General features: G+C 37.5%; 1 protein-coding gene across 1 annotated transcript; it reads right to left on the bottom strand.

Moving 5' to 3' along the window:
- Nucleotides 1-312: 312 nt before the first annotated feature.
- On the bottom strand, nt 313-17,113 carry LOC132130928 (RNA polymerase II elongation factor ELL2-like). The gene is made up of 12 exons (XM_059542806.1): nt 16,936-17,113; nt 12,883-12,930; nt 10,004-10,125; nt 9,752-9,915; nt 7,601-7,860; nt 6,135-6,259; nt 5,939-6,005; nt 3,730-4,390; nt 3,354-3,417; nt 2,947-3,118; nt 2,771-2,815; nt 313-2,671 (listed from the first exon to the last, which is right to left on the bottom strand). The coding sequence occupies exons 1-12, from the start codon at nt 17,065-17,067 to the stop codon at nt 2,555-2,557; spliced, it is 1,977 nt and encodes a 658-aa protein (XP_059398789.1). The 5' UTR covers nt 17,068-17,113; the 3' UTR covers nt 313-2,554.
- Between the last annotated feature and the right edge of the window lie 1,434 nt (nt 17,114-18,547).

Raw genomic sequence — 18,547 nt, 5'->3', positions numbered from 1 at the left:
CGTATTGCATTGGTTGGGTTTATGAACCGATATATGCCCTCTTCACTGTGAACAGGTTTTTGGAGCCGGAACGGCACTTAAAGAAACTTATCATACAAAATAATACATTAAAGACATTAAAGACACTTTTAATTTGTATTGTTTTCCTATATTTTAAAAGTCAGTTAGCAAAACGTGTATTGCTAACGCAAGTAGCTGGAGATTTGTAGATCCTCAGTAATATACTTGCTTTTGGTCGTGAACGATTCGGTGTGGTCAATGATTCTTTTGGGTGAATTATTTAATGTCTCAATCAAAACACGCAAAAAGATCTTAAGTCAAGTTCACATTTTATTGAACCGATTTCATACATGTTTAGGTGGACAGGTCAGGAATTCCCTTACAGTCTGAAAAAAAGCCCCATCCTACCTTGAAATCAAGAGATGACAGTGTTATTCAGTGAGATTCTTGGCTTATTTTCAACATTAACATCTCTTTTTAGTGGTGTCAGAGGCACAGTCTCTTCAAAAGGGAAAAGTAAACAGGTGTTGGTCACACATCAAGTATTTACCCACCCAACTCAAATTAGAATGATACAGAGTTCGAGGTTTAAATGCACATTCTCCTTTCCAAGTAACACTACTTAGTGTCTTAATCTTTAGGGTTCAGTGTGGATGCTATTTGAATGCTGAGGAAATAAGCATCTTTTAAGTAAAGTGCTGCTAAAGTTCTCTGTTAAATAACCTCGACTTGTATTTGGTTGTCATCCGACATTGAATCCAGTCTATAAATGGCGACTTAAATGAACTGAAGCTCACACAACAGAACGTCTTGGGGAGTTTGATAACATGTAAGCCCCTAAAAAAAAAAAAAAGCAAGTAAGATGCCATCTGCCGCCCCGAATACTGAAAACGAACATTCATCGATGGTTATTTTGAGAATGGCTCACTCAGGTTTTTCAATTTACAACACAGGAAAACAAAAGAAACACCTCCCAGGCTTTAACAATGGAATAACTGTGATCATAAAAGGAGAGAGAGAATTTTTCAGATTTCAAAAAGACATCTTAAAATGTGCAAATACAATGCAGCAAGCCTCAAGAATCAACTAGCCAATCAGAAAACACCATATAGCTATTTGATCCAGTGAGAATTTGCATAATTGAAAGCAATGTTTTTCAAAGCTGATTCCCAAAGCTGCATTCTGGATCTTTTTTCTAAACAAGGATCAAAGAAAATAAATATATCAAGACACTGTAAGTGTTCAAAAACCATCTCCTTGTAGATAAAGTGTCTTGTCACTCAGAGAAACTAATTTTATTCCAGACCATAAACACAGGATTGTTTTTATCACTTTTTTTTTTTTTGGCAAAACTTTCTACCACACAGGTTTTGTAAACATAATGTTTCCCTTAATCTTTACGAAGTTTATCATTAATGATATCATGAAATAAAGACTTGTATGCATATTTGATCTTTTCGTTTTCGTTTCTTTTTCAATGCTCAAAATTCCAGCAATTCCTTTTAATTCACAACAAAAACAAAAAATATATAAATTCTATTCATATTTCATAAATAGCTCTGCGTTGAGACTTGTAATAATTAATGAATACATTTGAAATGGATATACAGGTCTGCCTCTGCTCAATGCATTCCCTCATAAATCAGTAGCACCTTTGCTTTCAAGATGGTTCGATGATTTTCTTAAACAGAGCAGGCCTAAATTAAGAACATGTAACACAAGCCAGACTGATCCCAAAGGCTCTGGCTGTCCAAAGAAAAAAAAAAAATAGCAGCTTTTTTTTGGGATTTTTGTTTTCCATTCCCCCTCCCTCTTTTATAGTTTATATCCAACCCTCCTCCCAGAGCCTCTCTCTTCCTGAAGTTTTTTGACCCACAATCCTTCCCGAGAATGAACAAAAACACTGACAATTTTCACTCGTCACTTTCTCTAGCTCTCATACACAAACATCGATCACACCTTCCACGAGTGTGCGCTGGACCTGCGATCAGGTCACAGTAAGATCTCCTCACTGCCCCAGGTGCTTGTAAGTCTCACTGACGCCACATTGATGTGTGTCTGGATTAATACCTTAAGGCATCGGTTGCACTGTGGGTGTGAATACTGATGCTGTTCAAAAAAAAAAAAAAATGGGCCATCGGGAGAAATGAAGTCTCAAGGCTCTTGGAAACACCCTCTTTTATGGACACACTTTCACATGTACTGGCTCAATCAACCCTGTGCAAAAGGCTTCAAGAAATATGCTTTGTAAGGCCCACGGTTTTGCATTGCAAGCTTTCTTTTTTGCATTCAAAAATGTTTAATTTTTCTTTGTTGTCCTTCAAGAGTCCTTCAAAAAGAAAGAAAATGAAAGAATATAAGGTATGGGAAAGGATGAATAAGGAAGAAAAGATGATACAGAGTGATGAAGAAGGCCAGATATGGGAAAACAAGCGAGTGGGGAATCTGTAAATAGAATAAATAAGGAACTGTTTGATCCCCACACTCGTCTCAAGATGGTCCTCCGGTTAAGGAGCACTTGGATTGGCCAAAAGGGGTTGCTTGGTCCCGTGCCCTACAGCCAGGACTGTGCCCTCCGTTGGTCAAAGTCAGCGATGAGGCGTTTGATGTGGGCCAGTTTGTTGTGCAGGTACTCACAGCGCTGTTTTTCTGCATAATAGTTTGGGCTGTGCTGTAAAGCAAACATAATGTGTGAATTAACATCTTATTTTTATTGTTTACTTGCGGTCTAAAGGACCCAGATGGGTTATACATGCTCAGTTTCACTTACTTGTTTAATTTTTTTATATTCTTGCAGCACCTGTTCATGTACTTCCTGTTTGTTAAGAAAAGAGTAACACTTATTACTTGGAATATAAAAATATATATACAAACATATACAAATCTTTGTTATAAAGAAATAAAGAGTAGTATACAAAGAACAAAAATGACATCTTGTTCTCTTACCTGGTACTCTTTAGTTCCTGGTGCAAGGCGTTTACACTGGGCGTCCAATTTTGTAAAACGACGAGTAACACTCTCAACACGGGCATGAAGGATACGATACTCATCATATTCTGCGTTGAAGTCATCCTTATAGTGCTGCCTCTGATCCATAGATATCACTGCGGTGTACTTACTACAATATACAATAAGAGACAATAAGACTCTAGATAGGTCTTATGCTCATATGTGTATTTGATATATATATATATATATATATACACACAAATACATGTATTTATAAATATACAATAATTTAAATATACAATTATATTTTATTATATTATTATTGTATGTGATGCAGAGGGTTTATGCAGAAAGACACACTTTAAAGGAGTTAACTCATAGTTCATAACTCTTAGTTCACTCACACTATGTAATCAGGCTTTGTTGGGACTGGAAGTTCAGTGCTGTTGACAAGCTTGTCTTTGCCAGCTGTAAAAAGACACACCAGTCATGTACGAACATGGAAATCTGCCCTCTCACAGGCACACGTAACACACGATCTTTGTGTATTTAGCAACATAAATATGATGTTGAGAACTAAAGTTTGAGGGCCAAAGGCAAATGGAACAAATCAAGCTATTCATTAGGCCTGACAAGCTTAACATCTTTAATTCACAACTGCTGGCATGCAGCTAATAATTTATTTATTTTTTATTTTTCTTATAATCAGTTAATTTATAATGTTAACACCACAAAAAGCATATGGAGGACCACAAATGCCATTTACATGACAAAACAAACCTTCTCTCTCTGATTCGTGGCTGACGTTGGGGGGAATGTCACTTTGTTCTGCCTCATTCCGGTGTTTCTTCCTGGGCTGTGCTTCCTTATCACACTGATCCTCCCTGTGATGTTCTCTATCCCTCTTTCGGTCCTTATCCTTCTCTCGCTCTCCTTCTCGCTTGCTTGCTTTATCTTTGTGCTTCTTGGACTTCTTGGGCTTTTTGCTGCCATTGCTGTCATGGTTGGCTGTAGAAGATGCGGCAGAAGAAACATGGTGGCCGTTGCTGGTGGTAGTGGTGGAGGTAATGGTGGTTATCGAGACGGTACAGGTGGAGAAGGACGAGGGGGACGTTGTGGAAACTGGCTGGCTGGGTGGGCTGGGTATGTGGCTGCGGGGGGCATAGCTCTCTGAGGAGTTCCCGCATATAGAACTCTGGTCCAGGGGCAGGTCCTGAGACCCCCCACCCTCCGGTGTACTGGGGGAGTTTGAACTGGAGCCTGTGACAGGGGTAGGGTGAAAAGAGGGTCCTGGACAGGAAGCTGTGGGTGCAGGTTTTTTGTCCTCAGTCTCTGAAGATTGACGACCTGAAGAGGAGGGGGGTCCTCGGTTACTGAGATGGGAGATTCGGGGCTTCCTAGAAATCAGAGGGTCAATGAAGTCAGCCTCAGGTTGGCGTTTCTGAAAAGCAAGAAACAACATTTTTCTTGGGTCTGCAAATTCATGGATGTGCAAAGAGTGACAATTTTTGCATGTGATTCATAAATCACTTTTACATTTAAAAAGTATATTAATATAAAATAATATTTTTTTATATAATATATCATTTATAATATACACTTTAGTTTCATATATATACACACACACACACACTAAGGGTGTAACGGTACATGCATTTGTCACGGTACAGACATCACGGTTCGGTTCATTCAGTCAGACACTGAATACAGTCGGTCACAGATGATAAATCCAGAGGGTGAAAATATTGTAGCAGGCGAATCAAGCTCACTGCTCTCGATGCTCGAAATATAAGGAGTTTATATCTATATCTGAGGGGAACTGTCTGTCTTCAGTTTTCTTTTCCTCTGATCTCAATATAATGCATATTAAGCCCCTTTCACACTGCACGTTGGACCCGGAACATTGCCGGGTCATCTCCAGAACGCAAACCACATATTCCGGGTAATCTTTGACAGTGTGAGAGGGGTAAATTCCAGCGACCCGGGAACAATTACCAGGACCCATTACCCGTGTATTTTCCGGAATGGCAGTGTGAAAGGGGCTTAGTGTTTATGAGCACAGCTGCTTTGTTTACAGCCATAACCAAGATGATGCTGAAAGGCTGTTCCAAAAGCGCCACCTGCTGTCAGAGAATAAATTTGTATTTTCATTCATTTACTGCCTGCTGTTTTTGTTTTGTGCAGGACAGGTGCCTAAAGCAGACCAAGTCAAACCATTAGGTTTTTGGTTAAAAATTTGAAATAATGCAATCTAATACAAACCAAAACCGATGACATACAGAACCGTGACTTCTGCGTACTGTTATACCCCTTATACATATAATATTATGATATATTTTATATAAATAAAATGTTGATTATATTTTGATCTAATCATCATGTGGTGAGCTGAATGAGAGAGTTAGGTTTTCTTTATGTCAACAAGGTGAAAAATACAAGATCTGGTGTTTTTGGCATTATCAGACAGATGTTTTAAAAGTTACTTTGATGTAAAATAAAATAAAAAAAAAACTTGAATTTAGACACACAGACATGAAGAATCAGCATGAGAATCACAACAATGCACTCTTAGCCCAAATTCGTTGACTTCACTTGAAATTTGTGTGGAAATCCGTTGCACGAAACCATTTCAGTTTTTACACAAATTGAAACTAAACAGCTTTAGTTGAATTAACATAGAAAGTTTATGCAGTAGACAAATCAAGTTTACATTAGTAGTCTTTACTCAGAATCATTAGTTCACATCAATTATTATTTGGAGTATACTGTAGGTTGCATAAAATAACTATTGTTAGTTATATATATAGATATATATATATATTTATTTATTTATTTATTTATTTATTTTTATATATATATATATATATATATATATTTATTTTTATATATATATATATATATTTATTTATATATATATATATATATATATATATGAAATGTTTTATTTATTTAAAATATTTATTAGTTATGCATTATGTATGTGTCTTACCAGTGGGGACGTTGGCTCTTTGGTTGGACTGCTGGAAGATGCAGGCTCTGAATTCAAACCCAGTTTACTGTTGGAGAAAAAAAAAAAACACATTTGTCAAATACTCTTGGGATCTCTTGTACTGGCTCTAAAAACTGATTCAGGTGCAAATAAAGAGTCATTCTTCTCTTAATTGCATGTGACCAGCGAGTATTACCGTGCCAGGATCCTGTCAACCTGAACCCTCTCATCCTCGGTGTAGCCCGGCCAGTCCCTCTGGACCTCACGGAAAATAAAGTCCTTCAACGAATACGAGTTATCCTTTGGGTTTAGATTGGCCACCTAAAGGAATGAAAATATTATATTGATTGGTTTCCCTTCTCTGATTAAATACGGGACATACAAAGATTTATTTAACAAGACCTCTTTTAAACAAACACTGAACAAGCATTTAACATGATTTTGAATCTAGTGAAATGTTATATTTTATGTTAAATTTAATGATTAGTATACACATAAGATGTTGACTGTACACTTTGAATACTTGTTTATGTCGGCATACTTAAGAGCGGCAGATACACAAACACTATAAATAGTAATGCAAATGGACAGTTAGGCAAAGGGATAAAGTGTTACTTCTTATGTTACAACCCAGTGAGGAGACCATTTCAGATTCTCAGTCCTTCCTGCATTTCCAAAGAAGGAGAGAAGCTCGTTTCATACTTCCTTTTTAAAAGCCTGAATTAATTCCTTCTAGACTTCACAGAAAAGGACAACCACTGTGATTTTTTTTTCTCTTGAAACTAGCGGGCAGAACCGAAATTGCGACTTCTACCCCTTTTGATGACAAAAGCCATTCAAATACGCTGACTGTCAATGGTATGACCTTAGATTGACTTAAATGAAGTATGCTGGTCTCTACATCATGGGCTGTTTGAGAGTCCATGCATGTGCATAATTACTTTAATAGGTTTAATTTATGGTTGCCTAATTTGCAGTGTGCTATAAAATCATTTGAGGAGAATGCAAATCTTTGTGTTCAGGCTGTAAAATGGTGACTTGCATTACGTGACACTGTGCTTCTGTGAAAGTGCTGCTAGCCTGTAGCCTATGGGTAGATTACAGCTGTGATTTGATGCTATCTATGGTTCGAGCCTCTGTGACCTATTGTGAGCTAAATGCATGATCATGACAGTCCTCAAGTTGCATTGAGAGAACTTGCACAGCAAGTTAAGTGCCATTAATGACTTTCATCTCACTCTTTAAACATTAAACTATGGTAATATTTCAGGTTAAATACAAGTAAAAATGCAATCAAGAGCATCAAACAAACATCGAGGTTACAAGTGGGGCACTTAAAAAGGAAGTGTACGAGACCAATTTTAGGAGTCTTCTGTTAAAACTTGTTTTATTATTAAATTTTAATTAAATTTATGCATTTAGCAGACGCTTTTATCCAAAGCGACTTACAGCGCATTCAGGCTAACATTTTTTACCTAACATGTGTTCCCTGGGAATCGAACCCACAACCTTTTCCGCTGCTAACGCAATGCTCTACCACTGAGCCACAGGAACATATAAAATATTAGTTATTATAAAACATTACTCCTGCTGTGGATTGAGTGTAATGGTCGCTTTAATTGTGAGAAGAGAACCGATTCCACTCCACAATTTCACTCTTACCTGATGTAGTGTAGAGCCCAAAGAGTTGCGGTCTTTCTGGCTGACGCCGTCTCTTTGCAGTCTGCCGAGCAGCTCTAGTTTCTTGTAAGAGCGCAGGGCCAAAAGGTGAATAACGCGGTCCCGGTATGGCCGTTGCGATACGGGGTTGTTGGTAAGGCACTTGCGGATGGTGTTGGCTGGGTTAAGGGGGGTGGTCTGTTTCCTCTCTGGAACAGGGTCAGGGGCTGAGGGGGCCGGTTTTCGGTGCTGGACTTTTTTGTCTATGCCAAAACGACATTCACAGGAAGGCAGAGTGGTTACAACAGTGAAACAGTTATTATTAACAAGTGCTTTAAATTGGTATATAATGTGTGGGCTTAATTCACACACTACTCCATTCTATAGTGTATGCAAGATTAGGATTAATGCTAAACGAAGTATCCAGATGATATATAATTTCTATTGTCTAATGATGCCTACAAAACCTCATGCTTAATACATAATTTCTCTACTGTAAACCTCGGAAGAGAATCAACGAATGCAGTCAGAAGTTTCAAATTTAATCTTGCAAAATGAATTTGAATAATGTGCTGCTTTAGTATTTTTGGAGTATCCAAAAATAAGCATGCAATCATTTGAAAGCAGCCACATCAGTCAGATGTTAAGTACATTGATACCATAAAGAGTCGTATTTAATTTAGTATCAACATATGGTGCCAATACATTTTCATCTCTATACCCTAATTATTCTCGAAGCAATACTAAAGTTCATACAGTTTTAAGGGACACAGAAAAGTTTCCTCTTTTATGAAATTCCTCAAAAGCTATTTAAAAGATTAAGGGTAGTGACACTTTAGCCATCATACTTCCTACTTCTTTCTCGTGAACTCTCCCTTGGTTTGCCCAAACATGTGCTGATCCAGACGCAAACTTTGCTCTCTCTCTACTCCTGCCAGTCAGGTGAAACGCTTACATCAGTGGATAATAAGCTTTGGTCATCACACACATATGGCAGACTGGGAGGAATCAAGGAAGGGAAGATCATTTAATCTCTGGGTTATATGGGAAATGTGCACCATTTCAAACTCTTGCTTGTGTCTCTCAGATTAAACACACAAACAAAAGAGAGTGTACTGTGGTTTCCTGAGAACCAGCTGCAGCAAAGCCTCATGCCACAAACTCTCTTTCTTGCACTTCCTTTTGCTGTGCATCCTGATCACTCCTCCCCTGCGGCTTAGTGCTGAGGGATGGGGGTGAAACTGATTTTTCCAGTTTTGCGGTGGAAGCCAGCTGTGGCCCGGAGAATGGGGCTCCCAGAGGGGATTGACAGCTGAACAGGTGCTGAGAGACCGGTTTTGTCTGGTAGGGGTGAAATATAATGGGCTGTATTTGAGTGTTAGTTAAAGCCACTCTAAAATCCCTCAAGGGTTCACCTTTTTTCCTAAATGTTTATACCATTTTTAAAACCTAGATAACAGATAAAACAGGTCTCTGGATTTGCAACATAGTCCAACCCCCCCCCCCCCGCAGTTTTTTAAAATGCAAAAAAATGCTGATTTCATTTAACAACCTAAGCAGGTGACAATAGCCTGAAAGATTCAGTCTGTCACTTTCAATTTCCACACATCTCTATGTGGGGCACGTTGGTAATCTAGGAAACATGGTTTGAGCCACGACTTAGCCACATCAGATAAACAGGATGAACTTTTACTTGCTTTTTCTCTTAACCCTAATCCATACATCACTCTCTGTAAAGCTCCCAATTGGTTTAACGCACACGGTCATGTGACAGTTACAACTGAACTGGCCGAGCGTTACAGGTCAATGTGAAAAATATGAGGAGATCTGCATGATGTGATCTGCACACACACATCTAAATTGAGAAATTAAAACAAAAACTGAAAAGAAAACCCCATCCTGTGAAGATAATCATCAGATGGATAGAAAGATTCTTTGAAACTGAAACGTTTCGATTGGAACACCAACCATGAAACGGAAATGCTGAAAATGTTAAATTAAACCGGATAGAGAGCTTTTCACACTTAAAACCGTTAACCTATAGTCCTTTTGACTTTGGATTAATGCAATACTGGGTACTCTCCTACCATCAGTGACCAAAATGAGTTTGTGTGCATGTTATAAGAGATCAAATACAGTGCATTAATATCAGACCTCTGAACGGTCCTCCGGGTCTGATGAATTTGGTGCTGTTTTTGCTTTTATCGTCCTCTGCTTTGGTCACACGCTCTTTGGTCACCTGGTAGGAGTCATTGGTGGCACATACTGTGATTTTGTCTTGAATCGTTCCCAGGGAGGAAAGATGGGGGACCCCAGAGCTAACAGACACAAAGAGTATTTAAAAATGAGAAAAGACAGCAAAATGAGCAGTAGTTTTGATGCACAAGAATCTTGCTCAGAACTTACCTAGATATGTACTGGTGGATACATTCAAAGCTTCCTTGAGGATTGTCTTTGCCAAAGTTGGACAGATAAAATTCGAAGTTATGAAAGCCATTGGAAGTGTCTGTCGTTGGGATTTGAATGCGCTGATAGGGCAGAGAAAAAAAATAGAGGTAATCATGAAAGAAATAATATCAGTTTAGCAAATCAAAGTGAGCTACCTTTACAGTAGGCAAGTGCCTTTTGGTGGTTTCACACTTCATATTTTAAATAAATATGCCTTCTTTGATTAATTTGAAATAAGAAAAGGTGAAAAATCTAAATATTAAATTTTCAAAAATTAAATGAAAATTTGAAATGTTTCCTTGGCAATTAACTGAAGTACTAATAAAGTTGAGAAACCAAAATTCTTAAAACTAAAAAAAAAAAAAAAAAGGTAAATATATAATATTTAGCAAAATCAAAACAAATAAAATGAACAAAGCAATCTAAATTTACAGAGAAATATAAAAATAAAAACTATTACTATACTACTATAGAACAATAAATAATACTAAAATAACACTGCTAATCACCCAGCAATTTCATACTTGCATTTTGCGAGTTTAGGGTTATTAGCTTAGCAAGATGCTAATGCAAAGCTCTACTGGAATCTACCGTTAGCACTGGTCAAGTCTTTTTTGCCGTTCTCATGAAGACTAATATTTGTGATGTGCTTGACTGACAGTTAATAGAACTGCCGCCCATGTAGGGCATTTCAAAAGATTCACCTATGATGATCCATCACTGTTGATGGATGAAGGAAGATGGCTGCCTAGTAGGGGTGTGCACAGATAGTCGAACATTCGAATATTCGTTCTGCTCTAATTATTCGATAAATAAAAATATTTGAATTTCGCAAAAAAAAAAAAGTTCACAATAAAACCTAATTTGGTCACTTTCTGTGATTCTACACGTTATATTTGAAGATGTATGCAAGCAAAAAATATTAAATGAATGAATAAGGGGCCGTTCACATATCGCGCCTAAAAACGCGTGGAAAACACTAGGCGCGCCACTTTCTCCTTCTTTCCAAAGCGCTCGGGCAGAAGCGCTCCCGAGGCGTTTGCCTTTGCTAAGCAACAATGACCCGCTCTCTCCATGAAGACGTGGAAATTTCAGCAAAGGATGGATCAGCAGCACAAAAAATAGCTTTCAGTAGCTCTGCTACTAAATTTTTTTTCAAAAAGGAAATCCATATACAGCTATGATCAGCTGTTCCTTCATCTTGGCTGAGCTTTCAGCGTTGTTACGGGAAAGGATTAAGCTGAATGTTTAGTTTTTGTCACATGACCTGCGGTTCGCTTGCGGCATTCAGAAAATTTGAGATGTTTTTAACTCGATGCGGTGCGGACACGCCTGGAAAAAACGGGCGTGTCGCACCGCGACCGCATCACTTCCATTATGAGCACGCATACCGCGCGCCTACATTGGAAATAACGAACCTGAGCGCGCAAAAGACGCGATATGTGAACGGCCCCTAAGAACTGCGGTCTTCTACAGTACTTCAAATATGCCATTGAGAATCACAGAAAGTGACCGAATTGAAGAACATTGTTGCGGCATCTCTCAAGCAACGAATAAACACAGCTAACTTGGAGAATGCAGTGAAAACTCCTCTTCTTGCATCTGCCCTAGACCCTCGGCACAAGCATCTCAGGTTTCTCGATGAAAACATGAGAGAAGTAAGAAAAAAAAAAACTTTTTTGAACATTATCAGAACATTTTCCTTGATGCGAGTGGTGCGGATGCAGCCGCCGCCACCAACGATGAAGAGGATGCAATGCCCACTCGTCGGAAAAGGCTGAGCCAGTTCTTCAGCGATGATTACAGAGAGTCCAGCCGAGACGAGTGGGAACAGTTCTTGCTGGAGCCATGTATTCCACCAGATGAGGATCCCATTCAGTGGTGAAAAGAAAACACGAAGCGCTTCACAAAACTTATTCGCTTAGCACACCGTTATTTGTGAGTCCCGACAACGTCTGTGCCGTCAGAGCGCGTTTTCTCTGAGGCCGGCCTTATCGTTAACAGACTAAGGAGCCGACTTTCCCCTGATCATGTTTACATGCCCATATTTCTTAATAAGAACATGTAAAACAATAGAAAAAAAGAAAAAAAAGATTTGCTGACAGTTTCAAAGTTTCAAAGTTAAGTGTAGGCTACGTTCTACAATAGTCTAATTGCTGCAGGCTGCTTTAAATTTTTTCTTTGTTCACTTTTTTTTGCTTTTAATCTGTACTTTTGTTTGTTTGCACGGATTGTTAAAGGTTTTCAGCTACAAAACACGGTGTGTAATGTTCAAGCTTATTGTGTGTAAGCTTGTTCAAAATGACGGAAACAAATGTTGCTGAAAAATAACGTTTTTCTCATTAAACTTAATTTAAATAAACCAATATTCGAATATTCGTTTTTTTGTGAGCTCAAATATTCGAATGTGATATTTGCGGAAAACGCCCATCCCTACTGCCTAGGTTTTGAAACAGATTCATGGTGTCAGCTCAATCAGAGCTTTGTAATAACACGTCAACTGCACTATAGGCACTAGTTAAACACACCGTGTCTTTAGAGAGAGCATTCATGAGCGTAAAACCGGAACCCTACTCGCCGACCCAGTATTTATAGTCACACATCGTCTGAGGTAAACTACAGCATGGTGCACAGGGTCAGAGGTTAAACAGGCGCTTTCAAAGTAGAAAAGAAAGACACCGCCCAATAAAACTGCAGAGGGCTGAGGGCTCTATTAAGACACCAGGCTCACAATTATACAGTGCTTTGATGAGTAACCCCCAGTCCTCAGCCAGTGATACCGATGATACTCATTCAGATGCTGTTAAACTCATTAAGGCAATCTGAAGTCAACTTACCCCTTGAAGACCCTGAAAACGTATCGTCGCCTGTGAGGACTGTGCATTCTGGAAAAGATGAGAATATTCAAATGTCAACAAACTACTAATTTATCCATCCAAACATCAGATATAAGCAACCAAATGGGCATCTGCTAATATAATTATGAAAAAGAAGATTAGTGCAACTATAAATAATACAAGAATAGCATACAAGGAGTATTTATCTCCAGTATGTAGTATGAATAATGTAAAAAGTTACAGTATGTGGATTTTCTGCATGCATAGAATACGAGCAGTACCTAAAATGTGCAGTTTACAACCAGACCACACTCTAAGAAATATCCCATAATGCAATCGACTCAACTTGACCGTCCATATCCACTGGAACAGAAAACACTGTCATTTTTTCCCAGTCATCTCAATTGCAAAATGTCCCAATTTACCTGAATTCATCCCACATAGTGCAAACTAGGGCTGCACGATGTGTTGTTTAAGCATCGATATCGCGATGTACGAATCCACGATAGTCACATCGCAGGATGTGCGATGTAGGCTGTCGTAATTGATCCGTTATTCATTAACTGTACGGGCCAGCTGCTCCCCGGCCCTTGACGAATGTGATGATTTGCGGATTAATTGCACAGCTTAACCATCATAGAATGAAAATTTAGTGTTTTTAAGTCCTGTCAGTTTAACAGGGCAGAGAGAGAGAGAGCGTGAGAGAGAGAGAGAGAGAGAGAGAGAGAGAGAGAGAGAGAGAGAGAGAGCAAGCCACGGCCGCACGCTCACCTTCAAACAACACGAGCGCTGTCTTGATCTCTCTCCCTCTCGCATATTAATCAATTGACACGATGGTGTCGATTTTTAAATAATTTAAAATGAGAATGTAAGTGTGCTCACCCCATTTTTGTTTGTAAGAAAAATTTTTGATTAGATTTCATATCGCAATATATATCGCAGAAAAATAAAATATCGCAATGTCATTTTTTCCCAATATCTTGCAGCCCTAGTGCAAACCCTTCACATCCCCACAATCATACACCTTTGGTTACATTCAAATACTGCCCAAAGCCTCCTCCATCTGCAAAGGCTTGTTTAACCAGATAAGTTTCACAAGCACCCACCCCCAAGCACACTTGCACAGACTAGATCAGATCACATTACACAGGAGGACGAAGAACTACGATTAAGCTCTCTGATGATTTGGAAGCCTAAATCAAGTGGCTTTTAACACTCAGAAATGGGTTGGACATCTGTGTGGACAGGGTCACGAACATAATGCTAAATGCAAATAATAACATTTTAACTTTACATATAATCATGCATAGTTAGGATAGTAACCACACATTACATAAGTTAAGAAATGTGCATGCTGTTGGACAATGTGATTCATTGTTATTTAATACATTTCAATAACCACCAATAATTACATGTGACAAACAGACAACTCAGTTAAACAGCTTCCTTAGTGAATCAAAAATAAAATTATCTACAGACACGCTTTAGCAATTAAAGATCTATTATCAACATTTAGAGCCACGCAAAAGATAAAGCACTGCTCCAGGATCATCGCTGAGCTTCAGACATTCCCTCTCTTTGCCCCGACTGTCTAGTCCCATTGCCAAAAGATGAACAATGATTAACCACGAGCTCAGCTGGGAATGGTAGCTTGAAGACAAACAGATCTGGAACATGACAACAACATGTGCTAAGATTCCGATCAGTCAATCAAGCTAGCTGGAGATACTTCAAGAACATTAAGCATTCTGTCTATTTTGCGGTATTATGCCAAAGGTAAGACAGGTATGGTACAGACAAAGTAGTAAGTAATCCCTTACTACTATCTGATTAATATAGGAGGACTCTAAGCCCTGCAGGATATGAACACTACATTCTTTACACCTATGTGACACTTAATACAGAACACGACTGTAATGTAACTTTCTGCAGCACTTTAATATTTTGTTGTAAAAATTTTTGAATTCTTCCATGCTAGATAACATCAAAGAATGGCATGCACTTTGAATGAAAAACTAAAACTACTTTAAAAAAAAAAAACTATATCTATCTATCTATATCTATATATATATATCTATATCTATATATCTATATCTTTATATCTATATATCTATATATCTATATATATATAGATATGAGAAATAAAGCTGCAATAAAAACATTTTAGATTTAAAAAAAGCTAATTTTAACTTGAGGAAGTAAAATGACTAGAACAAATTAAAAAAAAAAGTCAAAAGCACATAAAACTACTAAAACTTAAACTACAATAAAAACAACAACATGTAAAATGTTCATAAATACTATAATCGTACTAGATAATTTCAATGGAACAGCATGTGATTTGTTCGTGATCTCCGAGCTTGTTCATCGGGTCTCTCCGATGCAGTGTTGTAACATTTTGAGTGTCAACCAAACTGCAAGGCCTAATCAGCAAAGACAAACAGTGCCAGTCTAAAGCAGGAACTTGATGGAATACTAAGCTAATTTTAGTCTCAAACAGGCTTCAAGGTTCAACTTAATTCTTCTAAGAGAAATTCAAAACAAAATAGGTTGACTTCATCTTAATAGGTGACCCGGTTTAGATGAATGGGGTGAATGTCCAATCATCCACAACCCGAAGCAAATCTTGGGCCTAAATGTTTACCAGGATTTGGCCTTTCAGGACCGAATGAACCATCTCTATGAACCCAGTGAATGTTTTTTTCTCTCCTTTTTTTTTTTTTTTTACAACGCTGTAGCTTTAAGTCAAACACTGCCTTGTAAGCACTTTGAGCAGTGTAGAGCTTTAAAAAATTCCAGACAATGCAGCTCTTCATTGAAGCTGCCTGATTCCTCCTAGTAAGCCGATGGAAACTCTTTCAACGTTTCAAAAAATGCCCAGAAGATTTCCCCCCTTTATCAATTTCCATATCCATATTCATATTCATTACACTTTTACAAATCGAACATACACATTATGTTACGACTCACTTGAATGACCCAAATGGAAATTATCATACGCAAACCCAGTACAGAACATTTACATGGAAGGAAGATGATTTGTGTACTAAAACTGAATAAGCAAAAGTCAAGGGTTTCCCCACTTAGGCTAGTCACCATGCCACACATCAAAATTGGGCTAACGTTAACTTAGTCCTTTCTGAACCAGAAAGTTCACTTGTAACTTAATGCCTTTTAAGATAGCGCATGATAAACAAAGATTATAACATAAAACGACACAATATGTTGTAATAAAACACATTAAACTCCTCAGGTGTGTTTTTATGGGTCTTCACAGCTAACTAGCTAGCGAAGCAACCATATTTAGACGTTAGTTAGACAAACATATACGTTATTTGGTCTTATTGTGATTCTAATCAATGTTTATTTGAACTAGAGTCGTGAATGTAAATCAAATAACAAAAATTTCGCCACATTATGAACTTAATCATTGTTGGATGACTGCCAACTAGTAACTTTAGCCATGCTATCAGCTAGCTCACCAAACTTTAATTTTCATACATTTCAAATGGCTTTTCTGCATGTAACACTAAACCTTAACTTTAAAGAGACTGTAAATTACCTAAAATTATCAAGACGTCGAAATGACAGACAATCTATTCGACGTTTTTAGTTTGAAGAGAAAGTTTTCTCTAACTGTTAGCATTGTAACGTTAGCTCATCTTGCGAGGATAAAACACAATTAAATATAGAACTAACGCAACAATTTCACATTTTTTCCTGTTAATATGCTCTTTCGATCGCTGAGACTTCAAAAATGTATTAACATTCAATACATGTGGTTTTTCGAGTTGAAAATATTTGCAAAGAGCAGGTAACGTTAATGGTGTGTTGGCATAATGTTCGCTCCCTAGATGTTTCTTTCTTTTCTGTAAAAAACATTTTCCAATCAATTCTACACGGACAACAGCTAACTGAAAACCTTTATTGACTTTTGTAAAGATTTAGCATTGTTTAGACAGGAAAAAAACACCTCATGTCTTTTTTGGGCGAGCAAGTTCTCGCTCTTTCTCTCTCGCTCTCCATAAAACTATTAAGTTTTCCAGCACTTACCTTACAGTTTTGGTAGTTTTCTAGCGCTTTAAATGCTGATTCTGTCAGTTTGACATGTAAGACTGATATTCTGTCGCTCTTGCGGCCACAGTTGAGTCCATATGTGCCATCCTCGCAGAGAGCTGCCATCATCTTCACCAGCCCTCCACCATAGTCCCTCTGACATACGTGCAAACTCTGTCTAATGCGGACAGAGGGAGGGACCTGAGCAAAAGTACTTTAAAGGGATAGTTCACCCAAAAATCAAAATTATGTCATTAATAACTCACCCTCATGTCGTTCCAAACCCGTGAGACCTCCGTTTATCTTCGGAACACAGTTTAAGATATTTTAGATTTAGTCGGAGAGCTCTCAGTCCCTCCATTGAAACTGTGTACGGTCTACTGTCCATGCCCAGAAAGGTAAGAAAAACATCATAAAAGTAGTAATGTCACATCAGAGGGTCAGTTAGAATTTTTTGAAACATCGAAAAAATACATTTTGGTCCAAAAATAGCAAAAACTACTTTATTCAGCATTGTCTTCTATTCCGTGTCTGTTGTGAGAGAGTTCAAAACAAAGCAGATTGTGATATCCAGTTCGCGAACGAATCATTCGATGTAACCGTATCTTCTTGAACCAGTTCACCAAATCGAACTGAATGGTTTTAAACGGTTCGCGTCTCCAATACGCATTAATCCACAAATGACTTAAGCTGTTAACTTTTTTAATGTGGCTGGCACTCCCTCTGAGTTCAAACAAACCAATATCCCGGAGTAATGCATGTACTCAAACAGTACACTGACTGAACTGCTGTGAAGAGAAAACTGAAGATGAACACCAAGCCGAGCCAGATAATGAACAAAAGACTGACTTAATGACATAGTTATTAATGTTATTAATGACATAATTTAGATTTTTGGGTGAACTATCCATTTAAGTCCCTTCTTTCTGCTCTAGACTGTTAGAAAGTTAAGAGACTAGTTGTATTTTAACACTTTAGGCTTGAGAAGTTTCCTGATAATCTTTCCTAATTATTTTATCTAGGCCTATGCTTCTGCACCTGCTCCACAAGCATGACATCATGTTTGCATGATAATCAGCTAATGCTAGTTTGTGCTTGTTATTTCCTCTATGCTTTTTTTTTTTTAAATATAAATAAAAAAATATGTAAAAAAATATGAAATCTTTTGAAATGTTTAAGTTACAGATAGACCAATTCATCTTCTGATATTGCTATTTTGAGTTTAATTATGGGTCAAGAACAGTTTAAAAATCATCCTCGTCAGTTAGCGGATATGTAGCCGATATGCCAGTAAGCCGTATGCAATATATGTATTTGAAATTCAGAATTTAATTTACATTCTTTTGTATCATTAAATTATGCACACACACACACATATATAATTTTTTTAATATTTATTTTTGTTATTTTCTCTGTACTTGTTATTTGATAAATACACACACAAATATATATATTATTTTATAATATTTATAATATTTATTTATTTATTTATTTTAAAACATAATGAAATATATTGATATATATTATTGATAAAGACTGATATGTGTACCTTTTGAGATTATAACATGTCGATTAATTATGGTTAACAATAAACATGCTGATTAACAGT

The sequence above is a fragment of the Carassius carassius genome, chromosome 47, assembly GCF_963082965.1.
Source record: "Carassius carassius chromosome 47, fCarCar2.1, whole genome shotgun sequence".
Lineage (NCBI taxonomy): Eukaryota > Metazoa > Chordata > Actinopteri > Cypriniformes > Cyprinidae > Carassius > Carassius carassius.
The sequence above is the reverse complement of the archived record's forward strand: the minus strand, read 5'-3'. Positions and strand labels throughout refer to the sequence as shown.

Excerpts from the sequence above, each read along its gene's own strand:
- LOC132130928 (XM_059542806.1), bottom strand. The coding sequence starts at position 17,067 with ATGATGGCAGCTCTCTGCGAGGATGGCACATATGGACTCAACTGTGGC. Across the intron at positions 4,391-5,938 it reads AAGAGCCAACGTCCCCACTG|AAACGCCAACCTGAGGCTGA; the intron begins GTAAGACACATA and ends CTTGCTTTTCAG. Across the intron at positions 2,816-2,946 it reads CAGGAACTAAAGAGTACCAG|GAAGTACATGAACAGGTGCT; the intron begins GTAAGAGAACAA and ends CTTAACAAACAG.